This window comes from Hemitrygon akajei, chromosome 30 (genome assembly GCF_048418815.1).
Source record: "Hemitrygon akajei chromosome 30, sHemAka1.3, whole genome shotgun sequence".
Classification (NCBI taxonomy): Eukaryota; Metazoa; Chordata; class Chondrichthyes; order Myliobatiformes; family Dasyatidae; genus Hemitrygon; species Hemitrygon akajei.
This window is the reverse complement of record NC_133153.1, coordinates 44,134,209-44,156,861: the sequence shown is the minus strand read 5'-3', so window position 1 is coordinate 44,156,861 and position 22,653 is coordinate 44,134,209. Positions and strand designations below refer to the sequence as shown.

Here is a 22,653-nt window from a genome sequence, read left to right as displayed (position 1 = left end):
GTGGACATTGGCTCACCTGCACTCTCCTCTAGTGGACATTGGCTCACCTGCACTCTCTAGTGGACATTGACTCACCTGCACTCTCCTCTAGTGGACACTGACTCACCTGCACTCTCCTCTAGTGGACATTGGCTCACCTGCACTCTCTAGTGGACATTGGTTCACCTGCACTCTCCTCTGGTGGACATTGGCTCACCTGCACTCTCTAGTGGACATTGGCTCACCTGCACTCTCCTCTAGTAGACACTGACTCACCTGCACTCTCCTCTAGTGGACATTGACTCACCTGCACTCTCTAGTGGACATTGGTTCACCTGCACTCTCCTCTGGTGGACATTGGCTCACCTGTACTCTCCTCTAGTGGACATTGGCTCACCTGCACTCTCCTCTGGTAGACACTGACTCACCTGCACTCTCCTCTAGTGGACATTGACTCACCTGCACTCTCCTCTAGTAGACACTGACTCACCTGCACTCTCCTCTAGTGGACATTGACTCACCTGCACTCTCTAGTGGACATTGACTCACCTGCACTCTCCTCTAGTGGACATTGACTCACCTGCACTCTCCTCTAGTAGACACTGACTCACCTGCACTCTCCTCTAGTGGACATTGACTCACCTGCACTCTCTAGTGGACATTGGTTCACCTGCACTCTCCTCTGGTGGACATTGGCTCACCTGCACTCTCTAGTGGACATTGGCTCACCTGCACTCTCCTCTAGTAGACACTGACTCACCTGCACTCTCCTCTAGTGGACATTGACTCACCTGCACTCTCTAGTGGACATTGGTTCACCTGCACTCTCCTCTGGTGGACATTGGCTCACCTGCACTCTCCTCTAGTGGACATTGGTTCACCTGCACTCTCCTCTGGTGGACATTGGCTCACCTGTACTCTCCTCTAGTGGACATTGGCTCACCTGCACTCTCTTTTGGTGGACATCGGCTGATCTGTATTCTTCTTTCATGGACATTGACTCAATTCCACTCTGCTTCCTTGTGCTGAATACAAACACAACTAGAAGCTGGAAAAATTATTTGTCCCTTTTGCTTCCTCCCAAAGCAGATCTAACATCATGTAGTGCTGCCGTGTCTTGATGAAGGATCTCTGCCCCAAACGCAAACTATTTATTCTCCTCTATAGATGCTGCCTGGCTTCCAGTAGTGTGTGCTGATTGTGTAATGCTGCTATACAGAAACATCCAGATATTGCAGCACACACAGTCACACCACGTTCCAGTCAGTGGTTCTCAGATTTGTGACAACAGTCATGTCAGATTCCAGTTTCTGAACACAGACTGCATGCTGGCCCTCTGGGTATAGGGCTGATGAAGCGACATTCCCTTGCCAAGGAGAGGGAGAGGTCAGTGTGAACCATTAAGAGATGAACTCTCTTCTTCCACACCCACCTTCTATATAGATACAGGAAGGTACATTAAATAATGATAAGAATCTGGGGTATACATGTCAAACTCCTGCCATTTACTGATCTCTGGTTAAATACTCTCACCACCTGCTGTCTGAATCTCTTTCGTCAGCATACCATGCAGTGAACCGTCTCCTGTCAGAACCTAGATACCAGACTCTCCCACACTCTGCTTACACTTCTCCCCTTTCTATTATGTCTTGTCCCCAAGTACAGTTTTGCTGAGATGTTGTAAATTTTAGAATGTGTTACAGTGTGGTTTCTCATATGTTCCAGGAACAAACTGTAGAACAACTACTGCTCATCTACAAACCTGGTTTTCTTCTCCGTCTTTGCCTCTATTTTTGTATATTTCTTTCCTTTAACATTAATCAATAAATGCTAATGATCAGATACCTGGCCTGCATTGCAGCCGAGTCCTCCAATCTTTCCTCAGAAAGTCATTGAGTAATACTGGATCCCTTAATAACCAATCCAGACTGTTCAATAGTACACCATCGATTCCCTTCAGTTATAAACTCCCTTCAGCAAATGAGAGAGGGGGAGTGGAACATAAACTCCAGAGTAAACATTTCTTTAGCAGGACTCGTGTTAAACAATGTTTCTCGAGCCATTGAGTCAAATGTTACTGATTTGAGATTACAAGGGTAGTTATACAGCAACACAAGACAGCCTGGGGGTTTGCCTGTAATAAACTAATGTTACACTGACTTGCTGGGATGAAGGAAAAACAGACAAGAGCAGGCAGACTTTGAAGCTGTACATTCCCAGTGTGACCAGGCTGTTCTCAGAGCTGTGAGCTAGTGAACCAAAGCTGACCTAAGAAAAGTGTAAAGTCCAAATCCATGGATGTAGCTGAGCCAGACCTTTAGTCTGAGCTCAAGGGTTAGCAACAACTGGCTGTGTGACCTCATACAGGGCCACTGAAGAGAGATTCATTACAGTGTGTGAGTGAAACTGTGTTTGTACCAGGATCTCCCCAAGTCCATCTGGGTGCTGCAGAAGTATTAAACACCCTGATAAAATACACTTACAGCGATATTGCTGAGACACTCTGAAAGCAAGGGAGCAACTTAAAGTTCAGCTAGAGTGCTGGTGTAGCTGGTACACAGACCATAAACACTGAATACACCATATAGCTCTTGAACTTAAACTCTGACTAATGAAGGCCAACACATCATATGCCTTCTTAACAACCCTATCAATTTGCATGGCAACTTTGATTGATTTACGCATGTGGACCCAAGATCTCTCAGTTCCTCCATTAACCCTGTAGTCTGTCTTCAAGTTTGACCTTCCAAAGTGAATCACTTCACACTTTGCCAGATTGAACTCCATCTGTCGCTTCTCAGCCCAGCTCTGCACCCTGAAAATGTGCCATTGTACCCTACACCATCCTTCTACACTGTCCACAACTCATCAACCTTCATATCATTTGCAAACCTACTAACCTTTCACTCCCTCAAATAAGATTGTTTTAAACACAAAGAGCAGGGGTCCCAGAGCAGATTCCTGTAGAACACCAGTCACAAAATGCTCCATCTACTATAACCCTCTGCCTTCTGTGGGCAAGCCCATTCCATATTCACAGACACTCCCCATCTCTTTGACAAGATTTTTATCAGTATTTACAGATGCGACAATATGTTAATAAGATGCTTAAAAATGTAACCAAGGCAAGTACATGCTTGATAGAGCTCTTTAGAAAAGCATATAATTCAGATAACGGTAGTAGAATCATTTCAAGCATGTATAAGGGGTTGTCAAATCTTAAAATACATTTGACTTCATACATTAAAACAAAATGGAAGAACGAAGGAGGGATAATTATATCTGAGGAAGAATGGACAACAATATGGAGGTATCAATGGAAGTGTACCAGTTCACAGAAATGGAGGGAGTACGGATGGAAAAACTTGATAAGGTATTTTATTACACCCTCTCAGAAATCCCATTATGATAGTAACCTCCCTGTTTGCTGGAGAAATTGTGGAAATCAAAATGCAAATCATTATCATATTTTTTGGGACTGCCCTGTTATCAAAAACTATTGGAGGGGGATACACTATGCCCTACAAGACATCTTTAAATGTGAAATACCCTTAGAGAGTAAGACCATATATTTTGGGTATATACCTCAAGAATGGTTGAAAAGAGATAAATATTTAATGAATATACTGTTGGTGGCTGGTAAAAAGACTCTTACTAGGAAATGGTTATCACAGGAGAGCCCAACTTTAAATGCATGGATGGAAATTACAATGGACATTTACAAAATGGAGAAGATAACAGCATCTGTTAATCATAAGCTTCAACAATTTGATTCATACTGGGAAAAATGGTTTAACTACATAACACCTCATAGTCCTGATTTTATTCCCACAAATCAATGAATCTGTTGTAAAAAAAAATCACTCCCTACATAGTTTTTTCCTTTTGCTTGTTTTTTCTTTCCACTCTTTTCTATAAGTGTATTCCTCAGATAAATACTTTGTGGAGATTTGTGATATATATGATTATATGTTATATATATATGTACAATGTCTGAAATACATCTTATGGAAATGTTTGTTTGATGATGAACTTCAATAAAAAAACAAATTACAAAAAAAACCGGCCAGAGGTGTTCTCTGTACTGGCTGTCTATCTCCAAGTTCCTGACAGTCACCAAGGTGCCTGCTTCCTGCAACCTGGGGTGACTACCTCCCTGTAGTTCTTATCTATCATCTCCTCAGTTTCCCATCGAACTGCAGTTCTTGAAGGCGCTGCCGCTCGCCGTGCAGAAATAGGTGATAGGGAGACTGGGGGTCTCCCAAAGTTCCCATATCCCGCACAAAGAACATAATTCTGGGCCCATTGTCAGCGCGTTAGTGCGTACTAACAGAAAGAGAAAAAAAACTTCCTGGAAACTTAAAGCTGGCGCCTGAGGGCCCTGCACTTCTCCTTACATTTCTCTTCCCAAAGAGGAACACCCTGCATTTGTTGGGATAAAACTCTACCAGAAATTTCCAACTGCTCTATATCCTACTAAACCCTTTGAACTTTCATCGCGATCCACATCTCCACCAAATTTTGTGTCCAATACAGATCTATTAATCAGCCCTCCGTCCCTCCCCTCTCTCGTCACTCCCTCTATTCCGGACCTGGCGGCAGTGCACACGAAAGCGGGAATGTTGGTGCTGTGGTCACTAGTTGCGTTCGTGTTGGCGGCAGCGGTGCTGTTGCGATCGCTGTGGCCGTGGGCATGGGTGGAGGTGCCACTGGTGTGGCGGGGCCTGGCCGCGGCCTTGCGGTTGAGCTGGTTGGCCCGGCGACGGCCGCCCACCACCCTGCTTGACCTGCTGGTACAGCGGGCACGGCGGAGCCCGCATAAACCGTTTGTGGTGTTCGAGGGCCGGCCACTAAGCTACGGGCAGCTAGAGGCCGAGAGCAACCGCGTGGGGCAGGTGCTGCGGGATACCCTCCGCCCCGGGGACTGTGCCGCGCTGCTACTGCCTAATGGTCCGCACTTCCTCGCCGCCTGGTTCGGTCTAGCTAAACTCGGCTGCGCCGCCGCTTTCCTCAATACCAACGTCCGCGGACAAGCCCTGATTCACTGCTTCAAGAGCAGCGGAGCTCGGACGCTCCTCACCGTTTCAGGTGAGTCTGTTTTCCACACCCCTCCCCCGGATAAATGCCCTAATACCAATCGGTACTCTCACACCCCGGAGCCCCGTGCCCTGTTTACCACCGTAGGAATGTCTAGTCTCTTCCCACCCGATAACAACCCTCTACTCATCGGCACCCCGCACCCTGTTCGCTGCCGCAGGATAAACCACTCTCCGGGACGCTACGTTGCTCGCCGTCGCAGCTGGGGTGCATCTCTGCCACCCCCACCCCTACCCCTACCCCTTCCCTGGCATCCGGACCTCACTCTACGGACCTAACTATCTAGTCAGGTTCCGGGTCTCCCCCTCCGCCTCGGCTCCGGGACTTCCCCGGTTCATCATCGTAGTTTGGGCGGTCCGGGTGCTGAAGTTTCCAGCCGCTTCTGCCGTTACAGTCGTTTGGTTTGTGTATTCTAGCACTACTTGCATTTCAAAGTGCAGATTAGTGACCACAGCCTTCTCTTGTCTGCAATTCAGCTACACAGTTTGAATGTTTTTGTGACGGTCGGGTTTTGCATTCAGTAGAAAGACTATGACTCTCCACCCTCACCTTCCACCAGACGTTCTGGATCTTTACTTGTGTAAGGTCACCTAATGTCTTACTCATTCTTTGTGTTGACACAACAGGTAAATCTGTCTTCTTCTGTAGGGTCAGTGTGTTTCTCTGAAGCCCCAAACTCTCTTCTATTTGCAGTCTTATGAGGAGAGGATGAGTGAGCTTTTCTCTCTGGAGTGAAGGAGGATGTACAAGGTGATAAGAGACATAGAAGGAGTAGATGGCCAGAGTGGAAATGGCTCATACAAGGAGACAGAATTTTGAAGTGATTGGAGGAAAGTATAGGAGGGATGTTAGAGGTAGTTTTTTTTTACAGAGAGTGGTGGATGTGTGGAACACCCTGCCAGGGGTGGTGGGAGAGGCAGATACATTAGGGACATTTAAGAGACTCTTTGATAGGCACATGAATGATAGAAAAATCAAGGGCTGTGTGAGACGGGAGGGTTAGATTGATCTTAGAGAAGGTTAAAATCTTGGCATCGTGGGCTGCAGGGTCTGTAGTATGTTATAGCGGTCTGTGGTCTATGTTCTGGGCAGAGCTGTGGATAGCTGTTGTGATCAGTGACCAATATGTAAATTTTGTTGTTTTTTCATTAGTACCTTAAATGTGTGATTTACTTTTTTTAAAGTTTTAATTTAATATTATAAACTTTATAGCATAGGATGTGGTATTTGTTATGTCACACAAGATGACCAACAGGTTATGTGAGCTGAGTGAATGCAATCTGCTGGTTTATCATTTCTAGAATTATGGAGTTTAGTAGAGGATGTGTTGCCAACTCTGAGAAGTGAGAAGGTGATGGTTTTCATTCTCGATGGAGAGTATACTGGAGAAGATGTGGAAAATCTGAAGGATAAAATACAGGCTGCATCAGATGAGCCACTGCCTGCATCCCTGAGGTCAGGGGTCACCTTCCAGAGTCCTTTTACCTACATCTTCACTTCCGGAACAACAGGTACGAAGTAGTGTATCCCAACAAGCTGTGTCTCTGTAATAAAATTCAGATTCATTTCATTGTCATATGGACATCAAAACACACAGTGAAATGTGTCATTTATGTTAACAACCAAGGATGTGCTGGGAGCAGCCTTCAAATATCACCAGGTATAGCAGCACCAACAGAGCATGCCCACCGTGCTTGGAAGAACAGAACACAGCAAGTGACAAAGCAGCAACAGCAAAACCAGACCTGTTCCTCCCTCTCACGCACTCCATACACGGTCCTCTCTCCCAGACTCCAGTGGACTTGTGTATTCTCCATCTATTCACTGACATTTTCTTTTTTTTTGTAATTTATTTTTTTATTGAAGTTCATCATCAAACAAACATTTCCATAAGATGTATTTCAGACATTGTACATATAAAATCATATATGTCACAAATCTCCACATAGTATTTATCTGAGGTATACACTTATAGAAAAGAGTGGAAAGAAAAAACAAGCAAAAGGAAAAAAACTACGTACAAGTAGAGAGTGATCTTTTTTTACAACATATTCATTGATTTGTGGGAATAAAATCACGCCTATGAGGCATTATGTAGTTAAACCATTTTTCCCAGTATGAATCAAATTGTTGAAGCTTATGATTAACAGATGCTGTTATATTCTCCATTTTGTAAATGTCCATTGTAATTTCCATCCATGCATTTAAAGTTGGGCTCTCTTGTGATAACCATTTCCTAGTAAGAGTCTTTTTACCAACCACCAACAGTATATTCATTAAATATTTATCTCTTTTCAACCATTCTTGAGGTATATACCCAAAATATATGGTCTTACTCTCTAAGGGTATTTCACATTTAAAGATGTCTTGTAGGGCATTGTGTATCCCCCTCCAATAGTCTATGATAGCAGGGCAGACCCAAAAAAAATGATAATGATTTGCATTTTGTTTCCACAATTTCTCCAGCAAACAGGGAGATTACTATCATAATGGGATTTCTGAGAGGGTGTAATAAAATATCTTAGCAAGTTTTTCCATCCGAACTCCCTCCATTTCTGTGAACTGGTACACTTCCATTGATACCTCTATTATTGTCCATTCTTCCTCTGATAAAATTATCCCTCCTTCATTCTCCCATTTTGTTTTAATGTATGAAGTCGAATATGTTTTAAGATTTGAAATGCTTCTACTACCATTATCTAAATTATATGCTTTTCTAAATAGCTCTATCAAACATGTACTTGCCTTGGTTACATTTTTAAGCGTCCTATTAACATATTGTCGCATATCTTGAAAAAAATCTTGTTTTCTAATAAGTGTTTCTCTTTAAGCATTTCAAAACTGAACAGTGTTCCTTCTGTCATTATGTTGCAAAGAACTGTTATTCCTTTAGCTGTCCATTTTCACTGACATTTTCACTCAACAGCAAAACCAGACCTGTTCCTCCCTCTCACGCACTCCATACACGGTCCTCTCTCCCAGACTCCAGTGGACTTGTGTATTCTCCATCTGTTCACTGACATTTTCAACAGCGAAACCAGATCTGTTCCTCCCTCTCACCCACTTTTTCGAGGCTCTGAATATACTTATTTAGCTCATTTTTCTCTATATTTATTTATCATGTATTTCATTGTACTGCTGCCATAAAGTTAACAAATTTCATGACATATGTCACTAATATTAAACCTGATGCTGTCACTGATGTATTCTCCCTTGGTCTGGTTTGTGAAGGAGCAAGACTCTGTGACTCTGCCTTAGTGTATGGTGATCTTTTTATACATTGGGTACCCTGGTTTCTAATGTCATGCTATAGTTGAAAGTTTATTTAGTGAGCTGTTGAGATTTGATTGTTCGTACCTGCTTTAAAGGTTTACCTAAAGCTGCCATCATCAACCATCTGCGGGCCTACCGAATGGCCAATTTCATCACCTCATGTGGGCTGTGCAGTAGTGATGTCCTGTACACTACCCTCCCTCTGTATCACAGCTCAGGCTCTGTGCTGGGGATCTGCAGCTGCATTAATGTCGGTAAGGAAATTAATTGCTCTCTGTAATCTCTTCTTACTGCCGCTCGCCTCCCCAGGTGGGAAGTACCCAGAAGGGGAAAGAGGAAATTAGCCCCCAGTTCTCCTCATGGGGTGTATATATTTGTAGCTGTATCTCCTCAGTGTCTGACACTGTTACACAAACTGTCCAAAATGAACATAAAGATTTGTGTCCTGATAAAGGGTCTTGGCCCAAAACATCGACTGTATGCTTTTCCATAGATGCTGCCTGGCCTGCTGAATTCCTCTAGCATTTTGTGTGCTGGAGATTTGAGATATGCTTTGAACGGGTAGGTCCTGAGTGTGTGAAGGACAGTGGGCAGAAGGTCACTCCCATCCACTGAGCAGCAAGGGTAGAGCAGGAGCCTGTGAAGCTGCTTTCTGCTGTATCTCCATGGAAGGACTGAGCTTGCCTAGGTGGATTGGAGAGGGATACTGGCGGGGATGACAGTAGAGCAGAGATGGCTGAAACTTCTGGGAATAGTTCACAAGATTGAGGATAGATATGTTCCGCAGAAGAAGTCGTTCTCAAATGGCAGGGGTAGATAACCATGTCTGACAAGGACTGCATAAAAGCCAAGGAAAGGGCATATAAGGTAGCAAAAGTAAGTGGGAAGTTGGATGATTGGGTAGCTTTTAAAATCCAACAAAAGGCAACTATAAAAGACATAAGAAGGGAAAAAATTAACTATTAGGGCAAACTAGCCCATCATATAAAGTAGGGTACTAAGAGTTTTTTTCAGTTCCATAAAGAGTAAAAGGAAGGTGAGAGTTGATATTGGACCACTGGAAAATAATGCTGGTGAGGTAGTAATGGGGTCAAAGAAATGGCAGATGAACTTAATGGGTACTTTGTATCAGTCTTCAATATGGAAGATACTACTAGTGTGCCAGAGGTCCATGAGTGTCAGGGAACAGGAGTAGTGCCATTGCTATTACAAAGAAAAAGTGTTAGGCAGCTTAAAGGTCTTAAGGTGCACAGGTCACCTGGACCAGATGGACTACATCCCGGAGTCCTGAGAGAGGTTGCTGAAGAGATAACGGATGCATTGATCATGGTCTTTCAATGATCATTTGATTCTGGCATGGTCTCGGAGAACTGGAAGATTGCAAATGTCACTCCATGCTTTAAGAAGAGAGGAGGGCAAAAGAAAGGAAATTATAGGCCAGCTAGTCTAACCTCAGTGGTTGGGAAAGTGTCGGAGTCTATTGTTAAGAATGAGGTTTCGGGATACTTGGAGACTAATGATAAAATAAGTCAAAGTCAGCATGTTTTCTGTGAATGGAAATCTTGCCTGACCAATCTTAGTTCTTAGGACTTAGGACTTAGTTCTTCGAGGAAGTAACAAGCAGGGTGGACAAAGGAGAGGCAGTGGATGTCATTTACTTGGATTTTTAGAAGGCATTTGATAAAGTGCCACACATGAGGCTGTTAACAAGATAAAATTCTATGACATTACAGGAAAGATACTGGCATGGATAGAGGAATGGCTGATAGTCAGGAGGCAGTGAGTGGGAATAAAGGAGACCTTTTCTGGTTGGCTGCCAGTAACTAGCGGTGTTCCTCAGGGATCAGTATTGTGACCGCTACTTTTCACATTGTTTGTCAATGATTCAGATAATGGAATTGATGGCTTTGTGGCAAAGTTTGCAGATGATACAAAGATAATTGGAGGGGTAGGTAGTGCTGAGGAAGCAATGCAATTGCAGCAGGACTTAGACAAATCGGAAGAATGGGCAAAAAAGTAGCGGATGGAATATATTGTTGGGAAATGTATGATAATGCGTTGCAGTTAAAGGAACAATAGTGCAGACTATTACCTAAATGGGGAGAAGTTTCAAACATCAGAGGTGCAGGGGGACATAAGAGTCCTCGTGCAAGACTCCCAAAAGATTAATTTACAGGTTGAGTCTGTGGTAAAGAAGGCAAATGCAATGTTGGCATTTATTTCAAGGGGAATAGAATATAAAAACAAGGAGGTAATGTTGAAGCTTTATAAGACACTAGTCAGGCTGCACTTGGAGTATTGTCAACAGTTTTGGTCCCCTTATCTCAGAAAGGATGTGTTGTCATTGGAGAGAGTCCAGAGGAGGTTCACGAAGATGATTCTGGGAATTAAGGGGTTAAAATATGAGAAGCGTTTGGCAGTTTTGGGCCTGTACTCACTGGAATTTGGAAGAATGTGGTGGATCTCATTGAAACCTACCAAATGTTGAAAGGACTAGATAGGGTGGATGTGGAGAGGATGTTTCCTGTGGAGGGGGTATCCAGAACTAGAGGGCACAGCCTCAAAATTGAGGGGTGACCTTTTAGAATGGAGGTAAGGAGGAATTTTTTTAGCCAGAGAGTGGTGAATCTGTGGAATACTTTGCCACAGACTGTGGCGGAGGGCAAGTCCGTGGGTATATTTAAAGCGGAAGTTGATCATTTCCTGATTGGTTAGGGCATCGGGATATGGTGAGAAGGCAGGTGTGTGGGGTTAAGTGGGACCCGGGATCAGCCATGATGGAATGACAGAGCAGACTTGATGGGCTGAATGGCCTAATTCTGCTCCTATGTCTTCTGGTCGTATGGACTCCAGTTGCCTGGGTATCCTCTCCCGCTGCTGTCTTAGCCACAGATGAGTGGAAGCCAGAAGTGGTGCAGAGGGAGCTGGAAAACCTCCAGCTTTTCCCCTGGTGGGGTCTTAATGCCCGAGAACATAGGAGAGGTCAATTTTGACTAGATTAGCTTTATTTGTCACACGTACATCGAAACATCCAGTGAAATGTGTTGTTTGCATCAACAACCAACATGGTCCGACGATGTGCCGGGGCAGCCCACAAGTGTCACCGTGCTTCTGGCGCCAACATAGCATGGCCACAACTCACCAACCCTGACCCGTAAGATTTTGGAAAGTGGAAAGAAACTGGAGAACTCAGAGGGAATCCACGTAGTCACAGGGAAAACGTACAAGCACCTCACAGACAACAGCAGGTAGTGAACGCTGATTGCCGGTACTTGGGTGGATGTGCGTGATCAGGCACAATGTAGAGGGAAGAACGCGGTGAAAATCCTGGAGAAACTCAGGAAGGTAGGCAGCATCATGGAAAGGGAAGAACAGTCAATGTTTTCGCCAAGAACGGTCACCAGGAAGAGTTACTGGAGGGGATTCGAAGGGACATTTGGAAAAGTGGAGTCTGAATAGGAACAGTGGCCATGGAGTGGTGCTATAACTTATTGCTGCTTTGTTCATTGCCAATGACACAGGTGCGACTATTGTCTTGCGTCGCAAGTTCTCTGCCACCCATTTCTGGGACGACTGTCGGAAGTACAACGTAACGGTTATCCAGTATGTGGGGGAGTTACTGCGGGTACCTCTGTAACGTTCCAAAGGTAAATTAGGCCAAGTTATGGGATGGGAGGCAATTTCACTTGGTTAAATTGGCTCCTGGTGAGACAGTCCCTCAGCCCATCTCCCAGCTGGATCAGCAGAGGACTTCCACTGCCCATGTCCACCCCCCATCTGTTGTATTCTACTCATCACTGCGCACCATCCAGAAAAAAGAGCCATTCATTTCAGTGCCCTGTTTTCAGTCTGATCACTTCTCAACACATGTCAGTACCTGTTCCCCCTTTTTATGTGCTCTAGCCTCATTGGTCAACCTGTGTAGCATCAGTTTGAACCCCTTCCAAAAATCTAAATAGAACACACACACAGGTTTCCCATTCCCATCCTCAAAGGTCCAACAGATTATTCCACATGATGTTGCAAATTATCTCTCATACCCATCCATTTCCTTATTGATGGTTTGACTGATTCAGTTCCTCCCATCACAGTTAAAGTGAGTTCCAGAGACTTAATGACTCCTCGAGTAAGACCAGTTCCCGTTTCCTCCATGTCCTCTCCGCCACAAAGTGGTCCTGATCCTTGAACGATCCAGAGATAAATAGGCACCACAGTGCACAGCAGTTATTGTGACACCATCACAACTCAGGTAATTGAAATTTGGAGTTCAATTCCCGCCGCTCTTTGTAAGGCACATTCTCCCCAACCCCATGGGTTTCCAAAGCCCAAAGATGTACCAGTTAGTAGGTTGATTGGTCATTGTAGTAGGCCTCCGTTAGAGTTAGGGTTAATGCTAAATAGACCATGGATTTGCGCCTTGGAAAGTGCGCAAGCCCTGGGCAAGCTTTTTTTATATGGAAGATGGGCAGTTGCCCAAGCTGCAAGTCTCCCCTCTCCACGCCACCAACGTTGTCCAAGGGAAGGGCATTAGGACCCATACTGCTTGGCACTGGTGTTGTCGCAGAGCAATGTGTAGTTAAGTGCCTTGCTCAAGGACACACACGCAGCCTCAGCCAAGGCTCGAACTAGCGACCTTCAGATCACTGGATGAATACCTTAACCACTTGGCCATGTGTAAAGTGATTGTTCATTGTAAAGTGATTTGGCTAGGGTTAAATAAAGGGTTGCTGGGCAGCATGGCTTGTTTGGCCAGGAAGGCCTGTTGTGTGCTGTATCAGAAGGGTGTGAGTAGGTGAATGATGAGAATGGGCTCCTTTTCTGTATCCTTGCTGCACCCACTGTAAACTTTTCCACTCTTCATGCCCTTTCTGAATGGTATTTGTTTAACAAAGCTTTCTTGTTGGGTAATGGTTTAAACTCCGAGGTTTCATCACAAGTGGAATATTACAACACCAGCAAATCATGGCACCCAGACAGAAACTCTGTACAATTAACACCACAAGTTCATTGTCATCTGCACAAGTCCACGGCTACACAGGTGCAATGAAATAAGTTTTTGCAGCAGCCTCACAGGCCCAAAGTGTCAGGTACACAACATTCACAAGAAAGACTTAAAACAACATTATGTGCAAGAACTTGTTTAGAATTAAATAAAAAACAAAATATAGCATTGTCCTAACCAAGTGCACTTGTGAAATCTATGTAAACCCTCGTGACTTCCTCTGTGGGGGATTGCAAAATAGAGGAGAGGCAAAGATTTCCTGTGTCTAGCCCAAGCCCTGGTGTTTAAGGCAGTTTCAGTTGTTTTTGATACTGTGGGAGTGAAGTTGGCAACACTGACGTAGCATCAATGAAGGTTTAGCAGCAGGACAACTTGTGCAGGAGTCAAGCTGAACCAGTTAAAGCTGACTGCTTTCTGGATTTAACAGTGTCTTTGGTATCTGCAGCATATTACTGGTGGCAAAGACGGAGAGTGGAAAATGTGAAGATTCTGGTATCTTTGGAAATGATGCCCATCTGCAGGAGATTTGTGTGAGAGTTGGGAGTGGGGGAGTTAAAGTTTAAAGGGAGTTAAAGAGACTCCAACACCAGCTCATCTGCAGAATTAGAGGGTAGAACAGTACAGCACAGCACAGGTCCTTTGGCCCACAATTTTGTGCTGACCCTTTAACCTACTCCACAATCAATCTAACCCTTCTCTCCCACATAACTCTTCATTTTTCTATCATCCAAGTACTATCAAAGAGTCTCTTAAGTGCCCCTAATGTATCTGTCTCTAACACAACCCTTGGTAGCATGTTTCATGCACCCACTGCTCTGTGTCAAAAAAAACAACCTGCCTCTGATGTCCCCCTTATCCTTTCTTCCAATCACCTTAAAATTATGCCCTCTCGTATTAGCTATTTCCACCCTGGGGAAAAGACCCTGGCTGTCCAGTCTGCCTGTGCATCTTATCATGTACATCTCTATCAAGTGACTTCTCATCTTCCTTCACTCCAAAGAGAAAAGCCCCAGCTCACTCAATCTATCGTCTTGAGACATGCTCTCTAATGCAGTCAGCATCCTGGGAAACCTCTGCACCCTCTCTAAATCCACATCCTTCCTGTAATGAGGTAAACAGAACTGGGCACCATATCACAAGTGTGGTTAACCAGAGTTTTAAACAGCTGCAACATACCTCACCGCTCTTGGACCATAAGATATTGAAGCAGAATTAGACCGTTCGGCGCATCGAGTCTGCTCTGCCATTCCGTCATGGCTGGTTTATTATCCCTCTTAATCCCATTCTCCCTCCTTTTCCCCATAACCTTTGACACCCTGACTTCTTGAACTCAGTCTCCAAACTAATGAAGGCCAACATACCATACACCTCAACAACCCCATCAAGTTGTGTAGGAACTCTGAGGGAAGTAAGTGGCTGAACTTTTGCCCCTTCCCCGCTGTTCATAGAAACATAGAAAACCAACAGCACAGTACAGGCCCTTCAGCCCACAAAGCAATGCCGAACATGTTCTTACCTCAGACCTACCTAGGGTTACCCATAGCCCTCTATTTTTCTAAGCTTCATGTACCTGTCCAGAAGTCTCTTAAAAGACCCTATCGTATCCGCCTCCACCACTGTTGTCAGCAGCCCATTCCATGCACTCAGCACTCTCTATGTAAAAATAACTTACCCCTGATATCTCCTCTGTACCTACTTCCAAGCACCTTAAAACTATGCCCTGTCATGCTAATTCATATTGCTGAGAGCTTGAGGGGAGTTGAGGTTCTCCATGGCTGGCGCCGATATTCCCAGAGGGAAACAGCACTCCCCTTGTTGAAGGAATTAGATTCAAGTTTAGTTTCCGGTGAGTATTGAGCATTTGGAGCAGGAAGGTAAAGGTAGCAATGCACAGTGAACCGTGGTTCATCTTTTCCAGCATCTGGGGTTCTGCTCCTGCACAGTCTGCTGCAATGAGAGGGTGCAGACCAATGAATTTCTGTGATGAAGGAACAACAATGATTAAATCAGGACACTCTTTGAAGTGGAGGAACTGTGAAGGAAGTTCTGTTCACTTGACAGTGGGAGTGATGGTGATGAGAGGTAGCATCTCTTTAACCCTTTCCTGCCGGAGGCTGCAGATGGAGAGTGGACACTGGGACATGGACAGGGAGTGTCACTGATGCAGAATATGTCTGCTTCAGACTTCCCTGGGGACCTTGCACTGGTTTGGGGTTCAGTAACTGCTTGCCTGGATTAGAGAGCTAATTGAATGGTAATTACGTGGTTTGAGTCACACAGCACGGCAATAGCACTGCCCACAGTGTCTATGTCCTTACTCCACTAACTCCATTGACCAGCATTTGGCTGTAACCTTTTCAAGCATTGCCTAGAAACAAAGAGTTGTGAGAGTCTCTACCTAAAGAGGTGGTGGAGTATCAGAATCCGGTTTGATTTCGCTGATGTATGTCATGAAATTTGTTGTTCTGCAGCAGTGGTACATAAAAAGCTGTAAGTTACAAAAAGAGATATAGACTCTGTTTCCACCTTATTGGGTAGTACTTGTACCTAATAAAGTGGCCACTGAGTGTATATTCATGGTCTTCTGCTGCTGTAGCCCAGCCATTTCAAGATTCAACATGTGAGTTCAAAGATGTTCCTCTTCTCACCACTGTTGTAACACATGGTTATTTGCCTTCCTGTCAACTTGAACCAGTACAGCCGTTCTCCTCTGACCTCTCTCATTAACAAGGCATTTTTACCCACAGATCTGCCACTCACTAGATTTTTTTTTTGTTTTTGTTTTTTTGCATCATTCTCTGTAAACACCGTTGTGCTTAAAAATCCCAGGAGATCAACAGTTTCTGAGATACTCAAACCACCCCTTCTGGCACCAAAAATCATTCCATGGTCAAGGTCACTTAGGTCACAGTTCTTCCCCATTCTGATGTTTGGTCTGAACAATAACTGAACCTCTTGACCATGTCTGCATGCTTTTATGCATACGGTTGCTGCCACATGATTGGTTGATTAGATATTTGCATTAATGAGCAGGTGTTACCTAATAAAATGGCCACTGAGTGTGTATATAAAATTAAACATTGTAAGGCAGAGACTCACAGCATTTAACAAGCTTCTAGATAAGTGTTTGAATTAGGGTTAGGATTTACGCCCTTTGTGAAAACATTCCTCCTTGGTCCCCACTTACTCCTTACCCCTTACGTTTGACCTTGGGTTTCAGATTTCTCTGCTCTGGGGAAACGTTTTGTTCTGCACTGATGTGGGTAGAACATAAATGGTCAATTGCTTATACCAGCAGCCAATGTCAAGAAGAGGAGGGATTGTATTTCAATATCTCCTTTCATAATCTTACAACATCTCTCAGCACGTTACAGAGAAGGGACAAATTTTGAAAATATAACCACTGGATAGATAAGGCAAGGGTTGCACAGGGTGCCAGGGCTCTCCCAGCTCAGAAATCAGAAGACCATCAGAGCAAAATTAGGCCATTCAGCCCATTGAGTCTGAACCACCATTCCATTTTGGCTGATCCCAGATCCCATTCAACCCCATACACCTGCCTTCCCGCCATATCCTTTGATGCCCCGATCAATCAGGAAACGATCAACTTCCACCTTAAATATACACACGGACTTGGCCTCCACTGCAGTCTGTGGCAGAGTATTCCACAGATTCACCACTCTCTGGCTAAAAAAATTCCTCCTTACCTCCTGTTCTAAAAGGGCACCCTTGATATTGAGGCTGTGCCCTCTAGTTCTGGATACTCTCACCGTAGGAAACATCCTCTCCACATCCACCCTATGTAGTCCTTTCAACGTTCAGTAGGTTTCAATGAGATTCCCCCCACATTCTTCTAAATTTCAGTGGGTACAGGCCCAAAGCTGCCAAACGCTCCTCATATGTTAACCCCTTCATTCCCGGGGTTTGAACCCTGATGTCTGAACCTTCTCACACTATTGTTCCTTTTACAAAAATGTGTTATCATACATTTCCCAACACTGTATTCCATCTGCCACTTTTTTGTCTATTCTTCCATTTTGTCCAAGTCCTGCTGCAATCGCATTGCTTCCTCAGCACTACCTACCCCTCCACCTATCTTTGTATCACGCACAAACTTTGTCACAAAGCCATCAATTCCATTACGAAAATCATTGACAAACAATGTGAACCATCTTTCATCTACATCCATGTTCACAGTTGCAGCCTGATTTTTCTTTTGGATTGGATGATTAAATTTTGTTTGTAGAGGAGTAACGACCGGGAACACAAAGTCCGTTTCGCATTTGGGAATGGTCTTCGGGCAGACGTCTGGAAAGAGTTTTTAAACCGGTTTGGAAACATTCAGATTTGTGAGTTTTATGGTGCAACAGAAGGGAACATTGGCTTCATGAACTGCACGGGCAAGATCGGTGCTGTTGGACACATAAACTTCCTGTTTAAGGTAAGGAAACAGCTGCTGGTCTACTGTGTGTGAGGAAGTGAAATATCATTTATTTCCACATTGCTTTCTTGGGTAATATTCTCTCTTCTTCAGCCCCTTATCTCTTCCACCTTCCCCCTCACCCATCTCCTGCCAGATTGTATTCCTTCCTCTCCCCCACCTTATTCTTTCTTCTGCCTACCTTCCTTTCCAGTCCTGATGAAGGGTCTTGGTCCAAAGCATGGACTGTTTATTCCTCTTGGTAGATGGTGCCTGACCTGCTGAGTTTCTCCAGTGTTTATTGTGTATTGGGTAGTATCTGTTGGATGTCTCTTTACCTCTTGTTCCAGTCACGTTTATAGAACTCATTCTCTCAGACAGTCACCATGTTCCTCCTTTAGACCATCTCCACACAGCTTGGGTGAACTTTCCCTTCCTGCTGAATTATTTCAACCAAAGATCCTTCATTTCTCTTCTTAAAAAGGCATTTTGTAAGAAAATCCCAAGTCCAGTTTCCAGTGAACTGATTCTGCAGCTTTTTTTTTGTTTTAACAGAACCATTTGGTGTCCAGAATCCATCTGCTGGATGAACAATCATGTTCCATCACACTTGCATTTTACATTGGATACTTTGGAAAGTTTTTAGTTAGTGCAATAATGTTTTGCTTCCAAAGAGGAGCCTGTCACTATTGTAGTACCAAGTTGCATTTCAAGAGCAGGAATAGATTACAGGAAATTTCACTTCACCCAATCCCAATAAAGATTTTCAGTGTGTCGAAATGAACTTTGATGATGCAAAGCCAAGTAATACCAATGACTGGTTCCACAACTAGAGGACTTTGGGAATTGAAGCAGGAGGTCATCTTACGTGTGGCTTTCACAACCTTGACCACTGTCCGGCCAGCTCCTCTAAGTCCATCACACCCTTATAATTGGGCACAGCCTCGTATGCAGAAGGGAAGGACTCCAAACATTCACAATCCTTTGACTTGTCTGTGCAGGACAGACAAACGGTGCCCTGATCCTGGGCTCTGGTTATGCCCCAATGGTACCAGATTCTTGGTATCTGCTCTAAATCATCTAACTTTGCTTTCCTGATGACAAACAGTGATTTTCCATATCCCTCCAGGCCCCTCCCCTCCATGTACCTCTCCAAGTAATTCTTAAATGATACTTGAACCTGCCTCAACCACCAGTCCATATATTCACCACTCTCTGGGTGAACAAGCTGCCCTTTTAAATCTGTCCCCTCTCACCCTAAACCTTTTCCCCATAGGTTTGGGCTCCCCTACCTTAGGGAAAAGGCTGTCATCATCCACCATTATATGGGGGAGAGGCAGGATAAATGCAAACAAGCTTTTTCCACTTGGGTTGGGTGTGACTAGAACTGGAGGTCGTGGGTTAAAGATGAAATGTCTGAGGGGAACGTGAGGGGAATCTTCTTCACTCAGAGGGTGGAACAAACTGCCAGCACAAGTGGTGCATGCAAGCTCGATTTCAACGACTAGGAGTAATTTGGATGTACTAGGTCAGTGGAACTAGGCAGAACAATAATTTGGCATGGTTTCAATGGGCAAAAGGGCCTGTGTCTGTGCTGTAGTTTCTATTACTTTATCTTTGCCTCTCAGAACATTAAAAGTAAAATTTATTATCAGAGTACATACATGTCACCACATACAAGCCTGAGATTCTTTTTCCTGCAGGCATACTTAGCAAATCTGTAAACAGGATCAATGAAAGAGTAAAGAGCACAGAAGACAACATACTGTGGAAATACAAATATAAATAAATAGCAATAAGTAATAAGAGCATGAAATAACAAGATAAAGAGACTTTAAAGTGAGATCATTGGTTGTTGGAATATTCCAATAAATGAGTGTAGCTATCCTCTTTTGTTCAAAAGCCTGATGGTTGAGGGGCGGTAACTGTTCTTGAACCTGGTGATGTGAGTCCTGAGGCAATTGTACCTTCTACCTGATGGCAGCAGCGAGAAAAGATCATGGCCTGGGTGGTAAGGATCTTTGATGATGGACGCTGCTTTCCTACAACAGTGTTTCATGTAGGTGTGCTCGATGGTTGAGGGCTGTACCCATAAGATATAGGAGCAGAATTAGGCCATTTGGCCCATCGAGTCTGCTCCGCCATTTCAGTATGGCTGATCCATTTCCCTCTCAGCCCCAATTTCCTACCTCCTTCCCGTATCCTTTCATGCCTTGACCAATCAAGAATCTATCGACTTCTGCCTGAAGTATACATAATGACTAGGCTTCCACAGCTTCCTGTGGCAAAAAATTCCACAGATTCACCACTCTCTGGCTAAAGAAATTCCTCCTCGTCTCTGTTCTAAGGCCTTTCACAATTCGATAGGTTTCAATGAGGTCACCCCTCATTCTTCTGAATTCCAGTGAAAACAGGCCCAGAGCCATTAAATGCTCTTCATGTGAGAAGCCATTCAATCCTGGAATCATTCTCATGAATCCCCTTTGCACTCTCAGCACATCCTTTCTAAGATAAGTGGCCTAAAACTGCTCTCAATACTTCAAGTGAGGCCTCACCAGTGCTTTATAAAGCCTCAACGTTACATCCTTGCTTTTATATTCTAGTTCTCTTGAAATGAATGCTATCATTGCATTTGCCTTCCTCACCACAGACTCAACCTGCAAATTTACCTTTAGAAAATCCTGCCCAAGGACTCCCAAGTCCCTTTCCACCTCAGTTTTTTTTTTGTATTTTCTCTCCACTTAGAAAATGGTCTTCCCTTTAATTTCTTCCACCTGTTACGTACCCCGTAACTGGGTCGCTTACCAGCAAAGATAGAGAGGTCCGTTGAAGTCTGATGGTACTATTTTTAACAGTATTTATTGATAAAAATACACAAAAATAATATCAATGCAACCATACAGATAATATACGTCATCAATACTAAATCTAAAAGCGCGGGTATAATAATAATAAGAAATAACTCTATCGTTGTCTAGGGGATAATGTATTGTCCGATGGAAATATAAAAGTCACTCAAGTTCATTCAAGCTGCAGCTTTTGGTTGGAGAGAGAGACGGATTAAAACTTGCCCATTCCTTTTATGATGTCAATCCTTCGAGAGTCGTTGGGGCTGATTTCTCCTTTGTTGTTAGCTAAAGCCGTTCTTCTGTGGCAAGGCCCACCAATTCCGAGGCAAATAGAAAAGGACGCACGTGGCTTTCCACCGGCTTTCGCTATTACGCTGTCACGGGATTTCTAGCGTTTCTTCTGGTGCGTCTGAGGGGCTGTTCCCACAGACCCTCTTTTATCCCCACTCACGAGGTCTCAGATGTCAATCAGGGTGGAATGATGCCATCCCCCAACCAGCCCACGTTGCCTAAGGGCCTCCACGAAGCACAGTACTCAATACACAATTCCGTCTCCAAGAGACAATGGCCGTTTCCCGTAGCTTTGTATCACCAAGGGGCCAAGACATTCCAAACGTCTCTGTCTCATTTCCTGGGTCTCCTGACCTGAATTAATAGCGATCTTGCGATTCTCAAAAAGGAGGGGGCTACTCTGCACCCCTCGGCCCCTCAGAGTTGGGCACAGGCGTAACACACCAAAGTTCATAACCATAAGTATCCCGACACTGTATTCCATCTGCCATTTCTTTGCCATTCTCCTAACCAATCTAAGTTCTTCTGTAGCCTCTCTACTTCCTCAAAACTACCTGCCCCTCCATCTATCTCATATCATCTGCAAACTTTGCAACAAAGCCAGCAATTCCATCGTCCAAATCGTTGACATGTAATGTAAACTGTGATATACTGGGCTGAATGCACTACCTTTTTTAGGATTTTCCACTCAAGTCATTGGTGTTCCCATACCAGGCCATGGTGCAGCCAGTCAGTATACTCACCACTACTCATCTATAGAGGTCTGTGAAGGTTTTTGATGTCATGCCGAATCTTGGCAGCCTTCTAAGGAAGTAGAGATGCTGTTGTGTTTTCTTTGCCATTATATTTATATGATGGGTCCAGGACAAGTCCTTTGAGATAGTGACACCCAGGAATTTAAAGTTACTTACCCTCTCCAGCTCCGATCCTCTGATGAGGACTGGCTCGTGGACCTTTGGTTTCCCTCTCCTGAAGTCTACCATTAGTTCCTTGGCCTGCTGAGTGAGAGGTGGTTGTTCTGACACCACTCAGCTAAATTTTCAATCTCTCCTGTGTGATGAGTTTAAGGTGAAATATTGAAGGGGAATCTGAGGGGGATCTTGTTCACCCAGAGGTTGGTAACTGGATTGAACTGCCGGTAGAAGAATGGAATGTGGATTCTATTCCACTATTTAAGAGAAGTTTGGATAGGTACATGGATGAGAGGGGTATGGAGGGATATGTTACAGGTACAGGTAGATGGGACCTGGCAGGAAACTAGACGGGCTGATGGGCCAGGGGTCCAACTTCTGTGCTGCAGTTCTCTATGACAGTGGTCCCCAACCACCGGGCCGCGGACCGGTACTGGGCTGCAAAGCATGTCCTACCGGGCCACCAGTAAACGATATGATTTGGCGATATGAAACAATCTGAGTCAGCTGCACCTTTCCTCATTCCCTGTCACGCCCGCTGTTGAACTTGAACGCACACGAGGTCATCAATCCCCTAAATGCAGTGATACCCTCGTGCCAGGGATCACTGGTTGGCCTTTGGTAACCAGCTGCCTCGTGCGGCTGGTGACAAGTGCCATTGCTACTAGCCTGGAGCGTGGACAGATGGGTGCCGCCTCTAAAACTGTTTAGCACACCAAATGTTCATGGGGAACCCAGGGCTGAAATATTTGCAGACGACCTAATTCGGGCTCAGAGTTTCGTAAATAGCAGAGCAGCTTCCTGGCTGCGATCTACTGAAAATCATCCCTC

The 22,653-nt window shown here is 44.4% G+C and overlaps 1 protein-coding gene across 1 annotated transcript in view; it reads left to right on the top strand.

The window, feature by feature from the left end:
* The first annotated feature begins 4,521 nt into the window (after positions 1 to 4,521).
* The window catches only part of LOC140718712 (long-chain fatty acid transport protein 2-like), a 42,238-nt gene continuing 24,106 nt past the window's right edge, over positions 4,522 to 22,653 (top strand). Inside the window, 6 exon segments of the mRNA XM_073032798.1 lie at positions 4,522 to 5,067; positions 6,378 to 6,587; positions 8,445 to 8,603; positions 11,871 to 11,974; positions 11,976 to 11,996; positions 17,598 to 17,792. Coding sequence (XP_072888899.1) covers positions 4,599 to 5,067; positions 6,378 to 6,587; positions 8,445 to 8,603; positions 11,871 to 11,974; positions 11,976 to 11,996; positions 17,598 to 17,792 — 1,158 coding nt within the window. The 5' untranslated portion in view covers positions 4,522 to 4,598.